The following is a 22,393-nucleotide window of genomic DNA, read 5'->3' on the forward strand; positions in this document are numbered from 1 at the left end:
AGAGGGCTGTACAAGCAATGATCACACACACGGCACAGCAGACACACCAGGAACCGCGGTGTTGACAGTCGAATGGCGCTAGCTGCGCAGCATTTGTACACCGCCGCCGTCAGTGTCAGCCAGTTTGCCGTGGCATACGGAGCTCCATCGCAGTCTTTAACACTGGTAGCATGCCGCGACAGCGTGGACGTGAACCGTATGTGCAGTTGACGGACTTTGAGCGAGGGCGTATAGTGGGCATGCGGGAGGCCGGGTGGACGTACCGCCGAATTGCTCAACACGTGGGGCGTGAGGTCTCCACAGTACATCGATGTTGTCACCAGTGGTCGGCGGAAGGTGCAAGTGCCTGTCGACCTGGGACCGGACCGCAGCGACGCACGGATGCACGACAAAACCGTAGGATCCTACGCAGTGCCGTAGGGAACTGCACCGCCACTTCCCAGCAAATTAGGGACACTGTTGCTCCTGGGGTATCGGTGAGGACCATTCGCAACCGTCTCCATGAAGCTGGGCTACGGTCCCGCACACCGTTAGGCCGTCTTCCGCTCACGCCCCAACATCGTGCAGCCCGCCTCCAGTGGTGTCGCGACAGGCGTGAATGGAGGGACGAATGGAGACGTGTCGTCGTCAGCGATGAGAGTCGCTTCTGCCTTGGTGCCAATGATGGTCGTATGCGTGTTTGGCGCCGTGCAGGTGAGCGCCACAATCAGGACTGCATACAACGGAGGCACACAGGGCCAACACCCGGCATCATGGTGTGGGGAGCGATCTCCTACACTGGCCGTACACCTCTGGTGATCGTCGAGGGGACACTGAATAGTGCACGGTACATCCAAACCGTCATCGAACCCATCGTTCTACCATTCCTAGACCGGCAAGGGAACTTGCTGTTCCAACAGGACAATGCACGTCCGCATGTATCCCGTGCCACCCAACGTGCTCTAGAAGATGCAAGTCAACTACCCTGGCCAGCAAGATCTCCGGATCTGTCTCCCATTGAGCATGTTTGGGACTGGATGAAGCGTCGTCTCAGGCGGTCTGGACGTCCAGCACGAACGCTGGTCCAACTGAGGCGCCAGGTGGAAATGGCATGGCAGGCCGTTCCACAGGACTACATCCAGCATCTCTACGATCGTCTCCATGGGAGAATAGCAGCCTGCATTGCTGCGAAAGGTGGATATACACTGTACTAGTGCCGACATTGTGCATGCTCTGTTGCCTGTTTTTGTGTGCCTGTGGTTCTGTCAGTGTGATCATGTGATGTATCTGACCCCAGGAATGTGTCAATAAAGTTTCCCCTTCCTGGGACCATGAATTCACGGTGTTCTTATTTCAATTTCCAGGAGTGTATTTTAAGGGTAGCACATGTTGTCATGCCCCCTTTTGCCTTCTGTCAACTTCTTGAACTCCAGAAACCTAAATTTCTGATTTGTGAAAATATTTCATGCTCACAGTTGGCTGCCCTATTCGTGCACTACATTCACTTGTTCTTTGTCCTTCCAGAACCCAAATGAATCATTTAATAGTGCCATATGGTCTAGAATTCCTAAAACAATATTTGTAGGTAAAGATACACTGAATTTGGGTGTTAATGATGTAGTTCTTTCATTTAGTGATGGCAATGTGGGGACAGTTAGGCTGCTTCAAAAGTTAGGCATACAACCTGGGGAAAATATGGTGATGGCATGTTCTGAATTGGATGCTCTGTGTGAAGAAAGCAGATTATGGAATGACTATGGTAGCTATGAAGGCAAGAAAGCACTCATGGAATGCTAAGAGAGCTATGGAGGATGAAGAAAATGCAGATGACCCAGGATATGGTACAGGGATGTTCTAAGGTCAGTAACAAACGATGTTCATCTTTAAAGCTGGATTCCTGAGATTTTATTTTTTTAGTGATTAGGTACATTTTTTCAGGAACTTACCATGATAAAACAGTCAAACCTACACAACTTACAGAAACTGAGCTGAACATCAATTAAGCATTTTTAAAAGAAGTTCAGTTTAATATTGTAGAAATTATGAATTAATAAAGCTTAAATATGTTGAAAAAATTTTACAACTTGCAATAAATTCTCTATAAAATAAATTATGCAGGCAACTGATCTACAAAAATAGGTCAACGGAGAGCCATTGAAATTATATAACATTATCATGAACCAGTCACGAGATAAATGTACCTAAAATTGACAAAAGTAACATTGTAAGTATAAACGGTACAATCTCCCCTTAAGATCTATCTGGGTATCACATTCCCCAGAGCTGATAAATACTGAGAGAATGTGTGTTTCATGTAATATCTGTGCAGGCTCAGAAGATAAAGGGAAAAACAAGCAAAGGGCATAGTGGGTGCCTGGCATCAAACTCAGCTATAAACAACAGTGTGAGACCAACAATAGTCCACAGTCGGCTTGGAGTCCAGGATGCAAGTACACCGGTTCTAGGCGCTCAGTCCGGAACCGCGCGACTGCTACGGTCGCTGGTTCGAATCCTGCCTCGGGCATGGATGTGTGTGATGTCCTTAGGTTAGTTAGGTTTAAGTAGTTCTAAGTTCTAGGGGACTGATGACCACCGATGTTAAGTCCCATAGTGCTCAGAACCATTTGAACCATTTTGCAAGTATACACAACATGACAAGTCGGGCCACCTGAAAAAAATGACTGACTCTGTCATTGAAATATTGTACATAAAGAGCAAATGACAACTCAACTGAACACAGAGAAGCAAAAAATTACTCAGTCACTCTAAGAAAACTCAAAGATTACAAGAGAATTTCTGAACAACAGATTCAGTACTGAAAAACATCACTCATGCAACCTAAAAGTACTTGAGAATAATGATTCTGTGATACTGTCTGTTTTGTTCCCAAAATATTTAGCAAGGAAACATGCTGCATCTGTTTTACTTTGTAGGGAGAGTGTAATAAGAATTTCCTGAATTTTCACTCATTGAAATGGTTGTCCAAGAATTTAATGTGTGTGGATGGTTGTGTACACAGTCACAGTACTGCCCAAATGCTATGTTGCCTTGCCATTGAACTTCTTTAGGCCTGCACTCCATAATGTAAACTGCACAATCTGAATGTGTGGTTTCAATAATGTAGTTGTGCAATGCACATTGCTGGAGTATCAGTGAGAATGCTAAAAATCTGCTTACAAGAAAAACTTCTCTTTACACACTGATATTGGTTGGACTGCTTGTTCCTCCAACCTCACATCCTAATTTTTCTTCTGTTGGTGCAATTTAAAGATCAGATTTACACACATTGGCCCACACACGATGTACAGCCTCAGGACAGTAATTCATGAAAAGACAGCAGCTATTTTGTCTCATGTGACAGCTCAGGGAATGAGAGCTTTTAGAAGTCATTTGAAAATGTGCATTGACAAAAATGGACATCATTTAGTATTTTTCAAAAATGTTAATTAAAAACTGTTTAAGGACTATTTCCTATTTTAGGATAAATTACTCTCCATTTTATTGGCCTTTGAAACATATAGGTTTTAGAGTGTGGTGGGTCCTGTACATTTTACAGACATGGCTTGCCACGATTTATTCTGTTAGTGTAGAACGATACTTCTTGTTCTTCATAATGGGATTTACATAAAACAATATGTGAATGGATGACTGAATAAATGCAGATGAAACACTGATTTACAGGGTTACAGCCCGCATCTCGTGGTCGTGCGGTAGCGTTCTCGCTTCCCGCGCCCAGGTTCCCAGGTTCGATTCCCGGCGGGGTCAGGGATTTTCTCTGCCTCGTGATGGCTGGGTGTTGTGTAATGTCCTTAGGTTAGTTAGGTTTAAGTAGTTCTAAGTTCTAGGGGACTGATGACCATAGATGTTAAGTCCCATAGTGCTCAGAGCCATTTGAACCATTTTTACAGGGTTACAATTATTGAATGACATGGAGGGGGGGGGGGGGGGGGGGGAGAGAACGTCAATTAGTCACAAACCACAGTGATCACACACTTTATTCAACATGTAAATGTCACTACAGATCTTCGGATTTAGATTATGACATGTTCAATATGCCTGCCATCATTGGCGATGATGGGGCGCAGATGAATAGTGAAATTATGCATGGCCCACTGAAGCAACAGTACATTGATGCTGTAGATGACATCTTGAATGGCTGGTTTCAGCTCAGCAGTGGTTTTGGGGTTATTGCTATACACCTTGTCTTTAATATAGCCCCACAAAAAGGAGTCATGTGTGTTCCGATCCGGAGAATATGGCGGCCAACCAAGGGCCCATGCCAGTGGCCTCTGGGTACCCCAGAGCCAGAATGTGGTCCCCAAAGTGCTCCTCCAGGACATCAAATACTCTCCTGCTTTGATGGGGTTGAGATCCATCCTGCATGAATCACATCTTGTTGAAATGGTGGTCACTTTGGATAATGGGGATGAAATCATCTTCCAAAACCTTCACATACCATTCGGTAGTCACCGTGCCATTGATGAATATCACACCAATTATTCTGTGACTGGCCATTGCACACCACATAGTCACCCGTTGAGGGTGAAGAGACTTCTCGGTTGCAAAATCCAAATTCTCAGTATTCCAAATGCACCAATTTTTCTTACTGATGAACCCATCCAAGTAAAAGTGGGCTTTGTTGCTAAGCCAAACTATACTAATTCCCATCATGCCCCATAGCCAAAAGTGCAGTTTGAACATGCTAATTCAAATCGTTTATAACTTATGATGATTTTATTTCCTACACTTCAGTAATTGTCAAACTGTGTGTTCACTGTTTCACGCGATTCTCTTCATTATATCTTGCAATCGTTTCTCATAACTCTAGCAACAAAAATCATTTACAGAACATTTTTTGAATCATGAATACCCAATTATACTTTCTGAAATAAAAAATTATGAGAAAAAGACTTCTATTTATCATATGGTTGTAAACAGGCACAAATACAAATGCCAGCTTTTGAGATCATAGGTTGTTTTCTTCAGAAATGTAGACAAGAGGGATGGAGTAAATGGGACTGTTCACTGAATAAGTAGGAGGGTCACACGCAACTCCAGAGCCAAACAATAAAGGGATCAACAATGAAGAACCAAAGAGGCAATTTGGAAGACAGCATATTCTATGGATGAACTTTATGATGCCATTATGCAAGTGTTTCTCTTCTGCATCTCCAAACTTTCTCTGCCTAAAAAAAAAAAGGGGCATTCTATACCTCTTTCATTTGTCTGCCATTAACATGTCGACTGTCATGAGGCCACTGCCGGCCTCACATCTGACACTGTGGCGAGACCTGGTCTGATGATGAAACATCCATCACTATGGATATGGCAGTCAATAATTCAAGAGGCTGTCGGTAGATTTAGCGATATAGAATTTGTGCTATACCACTGATGTTCATGCCACTTATGTGATGTGTGGTAAAGTCAATACATAGTATGTTATACAATGAAGTTAATGATTTTTAATTGTAATAACTATTTAAAGAAAAGCGACTAAGTGTGTGTTTCTTTTGGTATATGTAAGTCATGGAGATGATAGATAAACTCCAGTGGAAGACTCTGCAGGAGAGACGCTCAGTAGCTCGGTACGGGCTTTTGTTAAAGTTTCGAGAACATACCTTCACCGAAGAGTCAAGCAGTATATTGCTCCCTCCTACGTATATCTCGCGAAGAGACCATGAGGATAAAATCAGAGAGATTAGAGCCCACACAGAAGCATACCGACAATCCTTCTTTCCACGTACAATACGAGACTGGAATAGAAGGGAGAACCGATAGAGGTACTCAGGGTACCCTCCGCCACACACCGTCAGGTGGCTTGCGGAGTACGGATGTAGATGTAGATGTAGATGTAGATGTAGATGTAGAATGGCCAATTGTGGAAGGCTGTTCTCTGTGTGGCATGGGAATTTTATGTCAAGTACTCACCTGGTAGTTTGGCATCGACAACAACTCCTGCAGCAATTATGATTGCGTAATGGAAACAATTACTGTTCTAAAATTGTGTTGAATGTTTTTAATGGCTTTAAAACAGTCTTCCTGGCCGCAGCCAAGTTAACTTCTATTTTATTACAAGACAAAGTTTTTACTGTATTGACATATTGTATTCTCTGTCGATAAATTAACCCACCTGAAGTCTTTGTGAAGATAAAAGTAATCACTGAGTTAATTATATATTATGAAGTATACATGAAGTAATTTATTTTCAAATGTATCCATGCACAAGCTCCAATCAACTGGCAGCATACATTGAAAGAAGTATTTAACCTGTGAGAAGTAAGAAGGGAATCTCTGATTTTAAAATACTTCACCAATTTTGTATTTCCGAAACTGTATTTCACATTTTGTATTTCTGAAACAGTATTTCACATTTCCAAGTACGGAGTGAGCTAGTAATGAATTGTGGACGAAAGATATTTTACTCTGATTAACTGAAAGTAACCAAGAAATTGTTTAATTTCAGCTTAGCTGAGGCCAGAAAAACCAACCATTCACAGAGTAGCTGAATGCTAGATTAAACAGTACCACTGGTTATCTAAGTAATGAGCAGAGTCAGCAACCACATTACGACGACTTCTGGAAATAGAGATTACACAAACAGAATTTTTTTCCTTTCCTGCCCTATTCAACTTCAAAAGACTCAATACAACAAATCAGTAAAGAATTTACAATATAAATCCAAAGGAATTAAATATCTAAATCTACATCGTTACTCTACTATTCATACTTAAGTGCCTGGAAGAGGGTTCATCGAACCATTTTCATACTACTACTCTACCATTCCACACTCGAATGTCGCATGGGAAGAAGGAACACCTAAATCTTTCCATTCGAGCTCTGATTTTTCTTATTTTATTACAACGATAATTTCTCCCTATGTAAGTGGGTGTCAACAAAATATTTTTGCTTTCGGAAGAGAAAGTTGATTGAAATTTTGTAAATAGATCCCGCCGCAAAGAAAACTGCCTTTGTTTCAGTGACAGCCACCCTAACTCACGTATCATATCAGTGACAGTCTCACCCCTATTGCACGATTACACGAAAAGAGCTGCCCTTTGCACTTATTCGATGTCCTCCATCAATCCTACCTGGTAAAGCAATATTCCAGCAGAATGGACAAGTGTAATGTAGGCTGTCTCTTTAGTGGGTTTGTCAAACTTCTAAGTGTTTTGCCAATAAATCACAGTCTTTGTTTTGTCTTCCCCACAATATTATCTAAGTGTCTTTCCAATTTAGGTTGCTCGTAATTGTTATTCTTAGGTATTTAGTCGAATTGACAGCCCTTAGATTTGTGAGATTTATTGTATACCCAAAATTGGATTTCTTTTAGTGCCCATGTGGATAACCTCGCACTTTTCTTTGTTTAATGCCAATTGCCAGTTTTTGCACCATACAGAAACACTCTAGATCATTTTGTAACTGGAATTGATCGTTTGGTGATTTTACTAGACAGTAAATTACAGTGTCATCTGCAAACAATCTAAGGGGGCTGCTCAGATTATCACGTAGATCATTTATATAAATCAGGAATGGCAGAGGGCCTATGTCACTACCTTGCGGAATGCCAGATATCACTTCTGTTCTACTCGATGATTTACCGTCTATCACTACGAACTGTGACCTCTCTGAGAGGACATCACGAATCCAGTCACACAACTGAGACTATACTCCATATGCATGCAATTTGATTAATAGTCGCTTGGGAGGAAAGGTATCAAAAGCCTACTGGAAATCTAGGAATATGGAATCGATCCAAGATCCCTTGTCGACAGCACTCATTACTTCATGGGAATAAAGAGCTAGCTGTGTTGCACAAGAATGATATTTTCTGAATCCCTGTTGGTTATGTATCAATAAGTCACTTTCTTCAAGGTGATTCATAATATTTGAGTACAGCATATGCTCCAAAATCAAATGTCACATTACATAGGAAAATTTTATATATTCTAGTCTAATTACCAAGACTTTTCTTTTTTCCAAGCCCTTTATAGTTTGAACTGCTGTGTTCTTTGATTTAGACACTACAAAAGTTTGTGAAGAGCAGGTATGTAGCTTCCTTGTAGAACTATATAATTTTTTTTTTTTTTATCTTCAGCCTCAAGTGTCCCACATAATTTGTGATTGCAACCATAATCTAATTTCTACTTTATCTGTGAGATATGTAGGAAGGTGAGTGTGTCTCCAACAGATTAAAAATAGAACTGCATTCCAATAGGAAAGATTACAATTCTAGTAGTATCTTGTGTTGAACATGTGATTAACACCCGTTTTCTTGTAGATAATAACAGTTTCAAATAGTTAAAGTTGCCTTTTCTTTAATTTTCATTGAGTTTCTCGAGACTAAACCTTTTGTATAACATAAACTGGTGCTGATAGTAATGTCCTTTTCTAACCCTTTGTATTCCAATGTTTGAATATGTAATGTCATCTAGCAAAAGAAGTGTTTCTATAAGTATTTTCAGATAGTGATTTCATTGTAATTCTTATAGACTCTCCGGAAATTAACACTGTCCTGTCAAAACACCACAGTGAACCCACTCATGGCACAAGCCAAATGATGTAGATGACAGGTGATAAAACGTTATACACTTATGAGACATAATTGTTAGCCAGTACTTACCTTGAGGACAAGGGGAGACAGCAACGTGACTTTCTCTTACTTTGTAGCCTTCTCCAACCTATTCCTCTCCAATACCCAGTGAAGGAATTATTAGCTGTTAAAGCAAGGACAGTGTTGAATTTTTATACATGCCTAGCTTTGTTAAAGAACTTAAAACGCCCAGATTAAAAAAAAAAAATTACCAACATGTGATTTATTGTAACGAAAACATCCGAAGCACCATTCTGTACATAGTTTAAATAACTATAAAACATTCTTTCAGAAAGATTATATTTTATGTAGAATTTCTTTATTACAGGATGAGTCTTCTATCTCATCTTCAAGTGATTCTAAAACAATTTCAGTCTTACATCACATTCAGTCACACTTTCATACACAGACACAATCTTTTTTACAGCTTTCATATGTTATGTGTATGGCATGTTCACTGCCAAACTCATCTGATGCACATCTATAAAATTGGATGTAAATATATTTCATCACAGCATGGGAGAGTTCAGCAGCTTTTTTTTATTTAAGACTAAGGCACTCCTCACACATAAGGAATTATTTTCCAGCTAAGAATTACAACAGGAAAGAAAACAGTTCTTTACACAGCATAAACTTCACATTTCTAGCAGCATTTATGGGTTATTTCACGTAACTATAGAGTCCATATTGTGTCTATCTACAAAGGCTGAAGAATCAAATTATTCATTCTGTGCTCTACTGCACAGAACAGGCTGGTGAGACAAGTCATCAAAAGATACTTCATGCTGTGTAAGAAACTCTTAAGTATATAGTGTATCACAAAATCATTCAGAACCAATAAGACTTCAAAAATCTTTCAGGCAAGACATTTGGTTCTTTTTTTTCTAATCTTTAAGAGAGCCATTATCAGCTGTTTACAGTCATCTTACATCTACAAGCTTTGTTTTGTTACAAGGCTCTGTATGTACACTGATTGTAGAATATAAGTCTGACTTTCTTTTAATCTTCAGGAAGGTTATTTTAAATTTCTTATGAACTTGTCCATATTCTTACATTGAGAAATATCACTTATGCTGAAAGCAAGTCTGCAACCATCTTTGACATTTGGTGGATTTGATTCTCACAGACTCCCTGTGTCATGTAGTTTCACTGCTAACACCGATTTGATGACCTGGTTGCTACAGAGATCTACAACATTAGCTTCCCAAATGCCAAGAGGTTACATGATAATTAAGTACACAGCTCCACACTGTATCGATGTATTTCTGACGACACAGTAGGAGAGTAGTTTTGCCTTACCTAACTCCAGTGTTCATACTTGCTCCTATTAAGAAAGTTACTTAACAACATATACACTCAATTCATTTTTGCCAAAGGTGGAGTTCAAGTTATATCTGCAACATTGTCGAACTCCATCTTTGTATCCAAATGTTTTACAGAAGTCATGAAAGACATAGTGCAATGTGATTTTCACATTCCTTTTCTTATTTGACCCCTGTAACTTTAGTCTACATTTTAAGCACCTTGGCATCACCATAAGATTTAACAATCCTTTGGGCAGAATTATAAAGTGATTTTATAAATTTAAGCAAAGCCTATATATTACAGCATACTCTAGAAAATAAAAAAGCACAGGAATTCAAAAAGACTAGGGCATCCACTACCAGTTTACTTTTCCTGGTAGCAAATTAGTTAAAATAATGTTCATCCACATTTAGCAGCACCCACATTTCACTCAGGTGTCGAAAGTGTTTCCCGTAGAGCAGCTAGCTGTTCTTCACCTAACTTTATTTTGTCAGCTATCTCCTTTGAATCCATGATCAACTTGGCTTTCATGTTGATGAAGTGATCATAGTCAGCATACTCTTCAGGATTAAAGTACTTGTTCAGTATGTTTGCTACACTAACACTTCTTCGATCGATGCTTTCCTTTAATTTCTTCGCTTCTTCGAGTTGTTCAATTAATTTATCCCTCTTGCTTTCTAGAATTTTCTGTAAAAAATATGCACCAAAAGATCAGTAATGCACCTGAACAGGCACCTTATTGAAAAATGAAAAAGGAGGTTTACAGAGGACACTGTGGGTGGCTGAAAGGATGTAATGTAGCTGCCTGACACAAAGAGAGGAAGAACACAAAGAAATAGTCAAATTCCATATGGAACAGTAAAGGGCAACATTTATTTAAAAAAATAACAAGAGTGTAGAGACAAACTGATATGTCAGCTTAATAAGTAAAGATGCATATAAAAAAGAGTGATGACTGAGGACACATCAAGAATGGAAACTAGATAACTGGGTGGCCAGTAGGAAGGTAATTGCAATTTGCCCCATTAATAAAAAGTAGATATGAAAATGGGTGGTAGGGGAGGAAGCAGACTTACAAGATGAAGGGGAAGTAGTAACACAGTGTAACAACAACAACAGTAATAGAGATGATAGTAGTAGTAGTAATAATAAAACAACAGTAATAATAATCTATAAACTACAAGTGGATGAACATGATAAAGAACATAAGTTGATTATATTGTATATAAGGAAGAAAGAAAAAGGCACAATGTAATTCAGAATAGCGATAATGCAGGCTGGCTGTGCTGAAAATTACTTTCATCCACGATCTGAAAAAAACTTTGCATGAAATGCAGGACACCTGGAGTTAAGGGTGAATAGTCTGACAACTGCTGAGCACTATGTCTACTTGTTGCATTGTCTACTTTCAGAAAAACTAAACTATTTTAGAACAGCCAGAATTATGTAAATGTTACATCCTTGCTGAAAACTGCCTGATGTCTTAAACTATATGTTTCTGTTAAAGAGCTGGATTATAAAAAAAGAATAAAAATATGGTATGCATAGTAAATATTACTTTAAGTGAATGCATGCCCTCTTTCATCTACACATACTAAGAAACTGAAGGTGTTTAAATGTGCTCCAAACAGTGAGGATTTGGTGCCATCAGATTTTCACTTGTTAGAATAACTGGAAGGTTAAGCATTTGCAGACGATGATGCCATGGAGGTGGTGCATAGATGGTTATGAGTCACACTAAACATATTTTAAAAACACCTGCAAGCTTGTGGATCAGAAGTTTGTTCATATTGCTAAGCAAGAAGATTACACTACAAAATAAGGCAACAACCACTGCTGTTAGTAGTTTTGTAAAAAGTTGTAGTTACCATAGTTTAATGACTCGTAAACATTATTCTAGCTCATCTTATGGTTCTTCTTTGTGTGTATCCTGTCTGTTTTTACAGTAGGGATTTTAATAATAATTTAAAAACGGAGTGAGGTGGTGCAGTACTTAGCACACTGGACTCACATTCAACGATGCGACACTTCCGCTAATCAGGCACCCATATGTGCGAGGAATGGCCAGTTTAGCAAGAGTGTAGTGTACTATCAACATGCATGTTTAAATATATCAGCTGGATAATGATGTCGTTAAGACGTGGGCTACAAGGGTTTATGTAGGCTGGAAAATCGGTAGGATGAAGGTTCAATCCCGCGTCCAGCCATCTTGATTTAGGGTTTCTGCGATTTCCCTAAGTCACTCCAGGCAATTGCTGGGATTGTTCCTTGGAAAGGGCATAGCCGACTTCCTCCCCATCCTTCCCTAATCAGATGAGACTGATGACCTTGCTGTCTGGTCTCCTCTGCCCAACAACCCAACCCAATAATTTAAATACCAGTCCAACCTGTTTGCACTGATATAACTGATTTGGTGTTGGATCATATTCTTTGATCATGGTTAACCTATTTGGCTTCAACACTTAATTGTTATCATTTCTTTTCCCTTTTACCCAAGTTAGCTTTCCCACAACATACATTCACACGGACTTTTCACTTTTTCCAGCATTACAACACTTTGTACCTCCTTAATGAAGAATTGACTCCTAGAAACTCATTGTTCTGTGTTTTTAAATTGTTATTATTAACTTCAATAATAATCACAGAATACAACCATTTTACTTTGCATAATTTGTCTTTGGGATTTGTATTTGCACATTTTAATGAAATAATGCGATGAGTGTGTTACGTTAAAAGAAAAAAATTCAATTGAGAAATTACAGAATTACAGGGAGGCAGAATGGCCGGCCAATACAAACCTCCAGGAGTTGAAATTCCAAGTACTGCTGATAAACATTGCAGGTGGATCACTCTCAAACAAGGGTCTGACTGGCCTGCCACTCCTTTTCAACTTCCCCCAATCTATCCCCCATTCCTTTCTGAGGAATGGACTATCAGTTCCAAAGCAGGATATAGTTTTTTTGTAATTTGTATGTGTTTATCAACAGTTCTATGATACTATGATACTAGCCACCCCTTCTAATTTAAACAGGGTGAAATACAACAGTTCTGTACTTCAAAAATTGTAAATTCTCATTGTCATATTTATTTAATTCTACAGACACAATCAATTGCTTCTAATGGTTTACAAGTTTAGGTAATCTGTATTGCACTGTGAACTCACCCTGTCGGCATGGTTGTCGGGTAGACCCATAAGTGCATTTTCTGCACGGGCCAGGCGACCTGAGAGTGCCAGAAGGAGACTGGTGATCTTCCCAACTTCTTCTACATGCAATCTGTACTTGGCAGCCTCATGTGGCCGGGCCAGCCGGCTCACTTGTGCAGCCACACTTTCACCAAGTTCATCGTTGACTCGCGATTCTTCCCTTACCACCAAATGTTCACCTCTCAGGACCTCAAGTTTCCGATCTAGCCGAAGCATCAGCTCCTCCTGGTGGAAAGAATGAACTGTGTGGGTCATATATTCAGGACACATTTGTTTCAACAGACAAAAGAGGTGTTCCAGAATTGTTTCTGACATGTCATTAGAAGTTAGACTTTCCACACAGCATTTCGTCTTATCAAAAAGTCAGTGACAAGGGAGGAATTAACTCATTACTGAGAGTTGCATGTTTTCTGTGACGAAATCAGATATATGTATTTAATTTTTCCATGCTGAAATTAGACAAGCTGACATTTTAAATTAGACACTTCAAGGATGAGAGCTTCTCTCAGTAATTTAGAACGATATACAGTACAAGCATCACTATGTTAACTGTATGTTTTCTATCAAACAATTATGCACTTAGTATTGTGCCTGTCCATATAAAAGTCTTGAACTCATACCTTCTTTTGATGGAGTTCCTTGTTGTCATTCAGGCCATTTAATTGACTCATGTCTCGTCCATACTGTGTAAGGAACTTTGCCTTTGATTCGGATGTGGTGAAATATGCAGAGGTAGCTGGTAATGGGCTCACCGGATTGCTGTTGCTGTCCCTAAAAATATAAAGAGTTGTTTTATAGCTTTGGCAACATAGTGTAATGGAAAAAAAGCGATGAGAATTATCAAACAAGGTATCAAAATTCTAGTTCATCAGTTCACAGAGTGAAGTAGTACTTCCCACCGTGTGAAAATGTGGCAAGTTTATGAGCAAAGGTATGGCAAGTTATGAGCAAAGGTAACATGTGTGGAGGAGGTTTTCCACACATTTCTGACTGTAATACACTCAACTGGAAGGCAGACAGCTCATAACTTTGTAACTTGGATAGGAAAGGAATGTAGTTTATCATATGATTGGTAAAAGCTTTTGAAGTGCAGTAAATGCAACAGACTTATTTTATATGATGAATCAGGAGAAAATGAAGCAGTATCCTTCTTATCCACTAAAATCTCAAAAAGAAAATAAAAATGCTTGAATATATCATCTTAAGCCATGATCCTTAGTAAGTATGTATGTTGAACTGTAGGCTACACTACAAAATCTAGGAGTAATAAAAGTGAAAACTTGTTACAAACATATGATATCACCTCAGAAAACTTAGAGTCTCAGCAGGAGACAAAACAAGGTGATCACTTGCAGCAAGAGATTAAAATATCATTTTTACACACACTGAGCAACAAAATGGAATTGTATATGTCTCTGGACAACAGGAAGAAAATACTGTCAATTACAAAGGAAAAATATCAGAAAGTACAGTCTGAAGTACAAATCGTATTGAATGACTTGTGAGTTTTATTATACTCTGTAAGTACTGTCACAAACATGACAGATGCAATTTAATTCAGAAAGGACAGAGAATACAGGAATAACCGAAGACTGGGCTACTAAACCCAGGGAAAGGATACTAATCAGAACTGCTCTAAAATTTCATTTTCAGCGAAAATAAGACACAAAGGACAGAAAATGTTAAAATAAATGAAAAACAGAATAGCGATTGTCATTCTTGGGAACATTCCTACCAAAATAAAAAAACTGGCACCGATTTTACAACAAGAAATCTAACTTCAAATGAGCACTATTGGCGGGACAGGCTGCATATTCTGAGATGGTACATGACATTTTAATTAATAAGAAGCAAAACAAAAAAAGTAAAGAAATGCACTAAACTCTCACTAATACGGCCCTCACTAGTCCAGGCCTCTCAGTAATTCAGCACACTTCCAGCTTCTAATCCTTCAACTTGAAATGACATCTACAATAATGAAATTTCATCTGCAACACTGTTGTTAGTTAATTACAATGTTCAACATTTCTGTACACTTTGAAATTGTGGCTTTCCTTACAGACCACTATCATGGCTTCTAAAGGGAAACACATTATGCTAGACCTAAAGCAGAAACTCTGAATTAGATATAAACTGAACTAAGGTTCTTCACAGAAAACCATTGTTGCTGGCAACAGTGTTGGACGAGCAACTATTTATGACCAAACTTCAGCAGCAAAGAGGGTAATCATATGCTTACAGGAAAGTTACGATGAAACTGATGAAGAAGAGGACATAGGAGGAGAGAACATGAGGATATGCCAAACTGCTGGTGCTGAAGCTGGAGACATTACAAACATTATGCAACAATCAGAAACATGGCAGGACCTATGAACTGCTTGTAAGGGCATTGTGTGATAAAGCTACCATCGCATATCGTTATTGTGACAACCAAAACTCTGGGACTTTTTCAGAGTGAATGTCGAGTGATACTAATATGCGTGTATACACTCAAGGTCGAAGTTTTCTGTAAAAATGAATGTATCTTTTGATTTGATGTTTTTATACTAAGTTTAAGAAACTCTCAACGATGCGACACTTCTGCTAATCTGGCACCCGTATGTGCAAGAAATGACCAGTTTAGCAAGAGTCTACTGTACTATCAACATGCAAGTTTAAATATATCAGCTGGATAATGATGTCGTAAGACGTGGGCTACAAGGGTTTGTGCATGCTGGAAAATCATTGCTGTATTAGAAAATGATTGACTAGTTAGTGTATTTCACAAGTAAAGCATTTTTCAGTATACAAAGATCTTGAAGTGCAATATGCTATAGTTCGGTTAGATGTAATAAATCTCATAAATTGAGACAGATGCCAGTCTGTTATGAATATGAGTAAATTTGATGCTGCCAACTTTAGTTTGGGGAAATTTTAATTGAAAAATTCGTAAAGCATTAACAAAAGTATAATATTCCAATGCTTAATGGACTGGATTAATTAACAATACACTCATTTTAGTTGTAAAAAAGTGGCATGATAGAGAAAACCACCCTAGAATTTAGTACATCTTCTACAATCTGTCTTGGCCTATTCTATTACACAGAAAACTACTTTCTTTTGTGAAGTTACGGATTGCTATACCATAGTAGGACAATACTATAATAGTATCATTGACAGTTTTAGGGTTCAAGCTATACTCTGCCTCTTCCTGTCACACAAGATGTAAGAATTATGAATTTGTATACAACACTTTTTCTTCCCAATTTGGAGCATATGCATGATGGAAGCACTCCAAGTATTGGGAAGGCATTTAAGTAATGCTTGATACTTAAAACAATATATGTGGTCAAAATTTATAATAATAAACTTAGATAAATTGTTTTTAGTAAATGTGATTAATACATAATTATATCATTAAAAAAGAAAGTAGCTGCTTTGTCATACAATCAAATGTATCAAACATTCCCTTCAGAAACAAAGGAAAAGAAAAAAAAATTCAATTGCTGAAGTGAATAGACTTTGCTAGAATTCATATACAGAATGTTCATTATGGTACATTTATCCAGTGACAATAATTAATATTTAACAGCTATGTAAAATATCTAAAACCAGTTTATTTAATATCCTGAAGTAAAAGTTTTTCATAGTGGTAGCTATTGTTGGTATTTATTTCTTGAAGTTTTCCTGGTGGATCAAATATATTCCATCACTTTTCAGGAGTACATCTGGGATATTATTACTTCATAAGCCCTGTGGATTTGCTAACTCTTACACTTGCTTTGTTTTACTCATAGAGGCGTAATGTTCTGTCTATGACTGACACTCTTATTATTCAACAGTATTATCTTTGATGTATGCACGTTTACTCCATGGTGTAAAGTGCATTAAAAATCTTGCAAGAGACTCTCCTCAAGTATGGCTGAAAAGTTGTTAGCCAAAATATCAGTACATGAATTAGTAATACACTGGCTGCACTCCCAAAAATGATGGAATGTTGCTACTTGATTGCCTAATTACAATTTTACCACTGATAGTCCCATAATGTTAAAGACAATGCAATCAAGTTTTGTAATTTTTACTGACCTGCTGTTTGCTTCAGACTGCTGATTTGTGCTTGGTGATGGTGGAGGGGATGCACTGCTAGCACAACTGCTTGCGCCAGTGGTACTGCTACAACTGCTGTTGCTTTGGGAAGAATGAGATCTCAGAGGTCCTCTTGGCCGTGATGTGACATCAATACGGAAAAGATCACTGACATAATCAGTAGGCTTTTTATGATCAGGGTCTGGAACTATAACAAAATTTCTTGAATTGCGTGTGGCCTTTAGAAAAATTAATGAATGAATTGAATATGTGACATCATAATGTACTTATTTCATAACAACTAATTATCTGTTAGCAGCCTTCCATAGTGATGGGGTACAACCTATTTTAAAGAATGGTTCCAGTTAAGGAAATAAAAGTGAACATCATCTTTCTGTCAGGAATTCACATTTTACTAACAAGTAAGGTTATTACAACAGAGTTAGTATAATAATAATAATAATAATAATAATAATAATAATAATAATATGTTTGGTTCATAGTAATGAATTTGAAACCAGCCTGGAATTGTCCTGTAAGTAACTGTACACTGCTGAAACAGTTATGTAAAGCAGTTTTCTGAATTGCATGTTTTAGGTGTAGTTATGAAACAATAACTCATATAGAGAAGTGAGCATAATTGGCTAAAAACTGGGTAAGTTAAGGCAGAGAGAGATTTAGCATTTGGCAGCAATGATCGCCAATGGCATGTCCCCTTCCTTCCTGGCATTATCCTATGTCTATTGTAGAGAGCGAATGTACTAAATCATTGCCACTGATGGATGTAGCACTTGTTTCTGCACACAGATATCCATCCTGGTAGGAAAGTCTAAGAAATAAGTATACTGTTTGTCTGTGAATAATGTAAACTATGCCTGACAATAAAAATACAGACAAATGGAAAAAAAAAACAGTGTTGAGACAAGGGATCAGCCTAGCATTCACCTAAATAGGTGCAGGACACTGCATAATAATCATTCCTTGCCTGACCCTGTACCAGACCATTTTTTATTAATATGGATTCAGTGTAGGTTCACCATATCTTCTAGGCTCAAAAGCCTGTAATAAATAATTCAGCTATGGAACATGACTTAATAATGATAAAATACAGATATTATACAGTAAAAATGTAAGTATCACAACTAAACAGATGAACGAAGCTGAGATATTATTACGTACAACATATGTGCCATTTCACAAACAGCTGTTCTTCATATAAATAAGGAGAATAAAAGTTCTTTAAATTGTGTCATTCTGCAGGAATAAAAGTGACAAGGTGGTGGTTAGTGTTTAACGTCCCGTCGACAACGAGGTCATTAGAGACGGAGCGCAAGCTCGGGTTAGGGAAGGAAATCGGCCGTGCCCTTTCAAAGGATCCATCCCGGCATTTGCCTGAGGCGATTTAGGGAAATCACGGAAAACCTAAAGCAGGATGGCTGGAGACGGGATTGAACCGTCGTCCTCCCGAATGCGAGTCCAGTAAAAGTGACAAATTTCAAATAAAGGCAGTTTAAAAGTGCATTTTTGCCCTACATTAAAAAGATAAAGAAAAAAAGAAAACTGATTTTATAGCTTTTACTTTAATCACCTTTCCTCAATATTTACATATCAACTGGTGTTAAGGAATGATTACAACTGCAACATGGAATGAGACAGAAATTTGTGAATGATCAAGATAGGAGCATTCAGAGGTAATGAAGTTAAACAGCCTGCAATGCTTTTCACTGCAGTGGATTTAAAGAAGCATGTAACGCAGAATGAATATTAATGAACAGAAGCTGTACTAAATTAATTTTTCACCATTAGTGTCTGGGTGTAAAACAGCTTTTTTCACTTCTGCGAGTGCTGGAACTACAATTTGTATCCTTTGTTGTTAATTCCAATTGAATTTCAAACAGTGGGGCACAATTACAGTTTTCATGTACGAAAAAAATTTCTGTTGCACTTAATATGATACTCATTCTAGATTTAAACCTACGAATTCCCAGGTGAACAATATTCTGAACAGTTTTGAGCCTCATGGCTAAATTACTAGCCCTAACATTAAAACACACTATGGAAACATAGGATAAGGACTTACCAAGAATGCCCTGCAACTTGTCAGTTGGTGGCAATTTGCTGGCGAGATCAAGTGAGAGCTCCTCACAGTCTATCTCCTCCTGCAGCTTCCTTCGTGCGGGTGGCCACCCCTGTTGTGGTGCCTGTTGTTGCTGTGGTTCCTGCTGCTGCTGCTGCTGCTGCTGCTGCTGTGGTGAGGTTTCTATATGCGACTGCGACTGTGTTCGGACTGGGGACGGAGGTTCGTCCAGCTCAGTTTGTGAGGCAGCATCGCTGGTGGCTGCATTTACACGCAAGACGACCTCTGAACGCTGCACCAGCTGCAGCTGCTCAGTAACCACAGGCCCCACACTCTGCTGGCTGTGCTGGCTCTCTGTCTCACCACGCGTACTCTCAGTGGCACTGTCTTCCCAACGGGCCTCCGAACCTTGCTCACTCCGCTCGATTTCCTCTCCTAGCCTGTACGACTGCTCACTGTCTATATGTGACTTACAGTCCTCTTCGTCCTCTGCCCTGAGCTCCCTACTACCGTACAAGTTCTTTAACTCTAAACTGTCAGGTGGTGGTCCCGTGTCCAGAGGTGTGCCATCGTCAGTCACTGTCGGAGGAACGGAACTGGGCACCGAAGATGACTTGCTGTGGTTAAGAGGTGACGGCAAGGCTGCTTCTTGTCTCTCTTCTCTCTGTTCATTCTCCTCTACTGCTGCTCGTTCCGGCACAGCAAGTCGTTCGCATTCTGCAGTACACAGTTACGTGGTATAAGTACAAATTTAATCTTACACCTTAATGTTAAACAAAGAATACTTTAACTTAGTATGTAATCAAATAACAAAATAATGTCGCAAAGTGAAAACTTGGAACCACAACATTTCAACAATGGAAGATTTCCGTTAACAAAAGTAACGCCCTCGCTCTCTGCAACGACAACAGGGCATAAGACTGCTGTTAAACAAGATGTATTGGCATCTTAACCTTAATTCAATAGTATTCTTGGCTCACTGATCACAGCAATAATATAAGGGGCAGTCAAATGAAAACTGGACGGATGGAAAAAAGTAAGTAAACCGTTTACCATTTCAGACGGAAGTGCCATAACTGTTAATACATTTCTTCCACAGTGAGACAAGACGGTCAGTGCCTTCACGGAAAAATGTTTGCAAGTCTTTTCCCGAAGCAAATTGACTGCAACGAATGCCCAGAAATATGGAAATCACACGGGGAGAGTTTGGGACTATACGGGGGATGTGTAAGAGCTTTCTAGTGAAACTGGTGCAGTCCCCCATGTCGAGAAGGTCGTTTTGAATAAGCTGCAGAAGTTTCATTGGGAAGCTCTTACACATTCTCTGTACCATCCCAATGTCTGCCCATGTGGTTTCCATATTTTTAAAGCCCTGAAGAAAGACATTTGTGGCCATCGATTCGATTCAGATGAAGAGATGCGTGCCTGGGCACAATCACAGTTCTGTAGGCAACTGCAAAGATTTTCCTGTGAAGGCATTGACTAGTTTGTCTCAGTAGGATAAATGTATTAACAGTTGTGACAATCACTTTTGTTCCGCCTGTCTAGTTTTTGTCTGACTGCCCCTCATATACACTTTAAATTAATTTCTTTATCCATAAAGATGGATTCATTACTGAATAAAATGCACACAGAAGGATGATCTTGCTAAGCTCTGAGTTTACTTATAAGAATACTGTGATTTACACAGTTAAAAGCTTTTGCTCAAACGAAGACGAAGTGTGTAAATAAAGCTGTGATCACATTACGGCACTTTATTTGTAAAGGTCCGTCTCGATCACGTAAATTGTACACTTCACAATTACTGGGTTTGACCCTTGCCATGTTTACATCTGTTACAAGTACATAAACAGTGGTGTAACGGACTAAATTCAATGAGCTGAAGCAAAAGCTACAGCAGGCCTGCACAAGAAAGATAAAAATTCTGACAAGATTAATAGCTCTGCATACCACCCATACATACCACAAATATATTCTGATGTAGGTATAAAAGCCAAAAATCTATATATCTAGAAGATACATACGAAGTGCTATGATGGCCTGGATGTCTCTAACATTTATATAAATAACAGGCCAGTAGAGGGCACTACAGCTAGGGTACACGGGTATTGTACTGTAAATTTATTTTAACTGTTCAATTTATGATACCAGTTAGTCATGTAGCCAAGCTATATTTCCCTTTACTGGACTCACTCATTTGTACAAATACTAAACACATCTAGGCCATTTGCCAGCACTTTCTACATACCTAGATATTTAGATTTTGACGTCGACACCTACATCAGAATGTTTTTACGGTATGTATGGCTGGTAATCCTGTTAACATTATTTTTCTTATGCATCAGTAGGTCTGTTTTAGATTATGCTTCAGCTAATTGAACTTAGTTGGTTAAACCTCTGTTTTTCTATTTGTAACAGATCTGAAGATTGGAACGGTCGAAATTGTAATTGTGAATTGTACAATTTACGATCGAGACGGACCTTTACAAATAAAATGCCATTGACGCACCACTAAGAACAGAAACTTCCAGATTATGAACGGTGCGAGTCCAAGCAGTCACGTGAGGTGCAGGCCTCGGGGAGAGTTACGTGTGTGACGGCACTAGTAACGGAGAGGATTTGCACCTAGAGAGGCGAGTCGGTCCTCCGCAGCGGCGGGCGGCGGTGGCGGCGGAGCGTGTCCCGGGTGCAGGCCGTCCTCGGCGCCCGGGGGCGACATGGTCCGCTTGTAGCTGCCCTCGAGCGCAGGCAGGCATCGCTCGGCGCGCTCCCGCCGGTACGCCAGGTACGACGCCTTGGACGTGCTCCTGCAACGGCAGAAACACATGTCGTGAGTGCGAGACATCCACCGGTCGACTGCTGGTGCTGCCACAGTAATTTGGGCGGTGACGGCCCCGCGCACGCGCACTTCTGCGCCTTGACGAATTGCCAGTGGACGACTGACGTGGTGTGGCTGGCGTGGCGTGGCCCTGGCCGCTCTGTTTACGGAGCCTCGGCCTTACGCGCTGCATGTTTAGATGATTAGGGGACGCTACGCGCTGTCGCTATATACTGTCTCGTCTCGTCTGAATCATCATCAGAGATATCCGCGTTTTCCTAAACAACCGTTGCGAAATTTTCCAATTCTGAGCTACTGAAAGACCCGACGCAGCGACCCACTAATTTCGTGTGC

The 22,393-nt window shown here is 39.4% G+C and overlaps 1 protein-coding gene across 1 annotated transcript in view; it reads right to left on the bottom strand.

Moving 5' to 3' along the window:
- Nucleotides 1-8,777: 8,777 nt before the first annotated feature.
- LOC126268193 (uncharacterized) overlaps nt 8,778-22,393 on the bottom strand; it is an 800,619-nt gene continuing 787,003 nt past the window's right edge. The window contains exons 10-15 of the mRNA XM_049973806.1: nt 21,847-22,028; nt 19,225-19,938; nt 17,145-17,352; nt 13,700-13,850; nt 13,038-13,304; nt 8,778-10,561 (exon numbers count right to left, since the gene is read on the bottom strand). Of these exons, the coding sequence (XP_049829763.1) occupies nt 10,301-10,561; nt 13,038-13,304; nt 13,700-13,850; nt 17,145-17,352; nt 19,225-19,938; nt 21,847-22,028 (1,783 nt within the window). The 3' untranslated portion in view covers nt 8,778-10,300. The remainder of the gene's footprint in view (nt 10,562-13,037; nt 13,305-13,699; nt 13,851-17,144; nt 17,353-19,224; nt 19,939-21,846; nt 22,029-22,393) is intronic.

This window comes from Schistocerca gregaria, chromosome 4 (genome assembly GCF_023897955.1).
Source record: "Schistocerca gregaria isolate iqSchGreg1 chromosome 4, iqSchGreg1.2, whole genome shotgun sequence".
Taxonomy (NCBI): domain Eukaryota; kingdom Metazoa; phylum Arthropoda; class Insecta; order Orthoptera; family Acrididae; genus Schistocerca; species Schistocerca gregaria.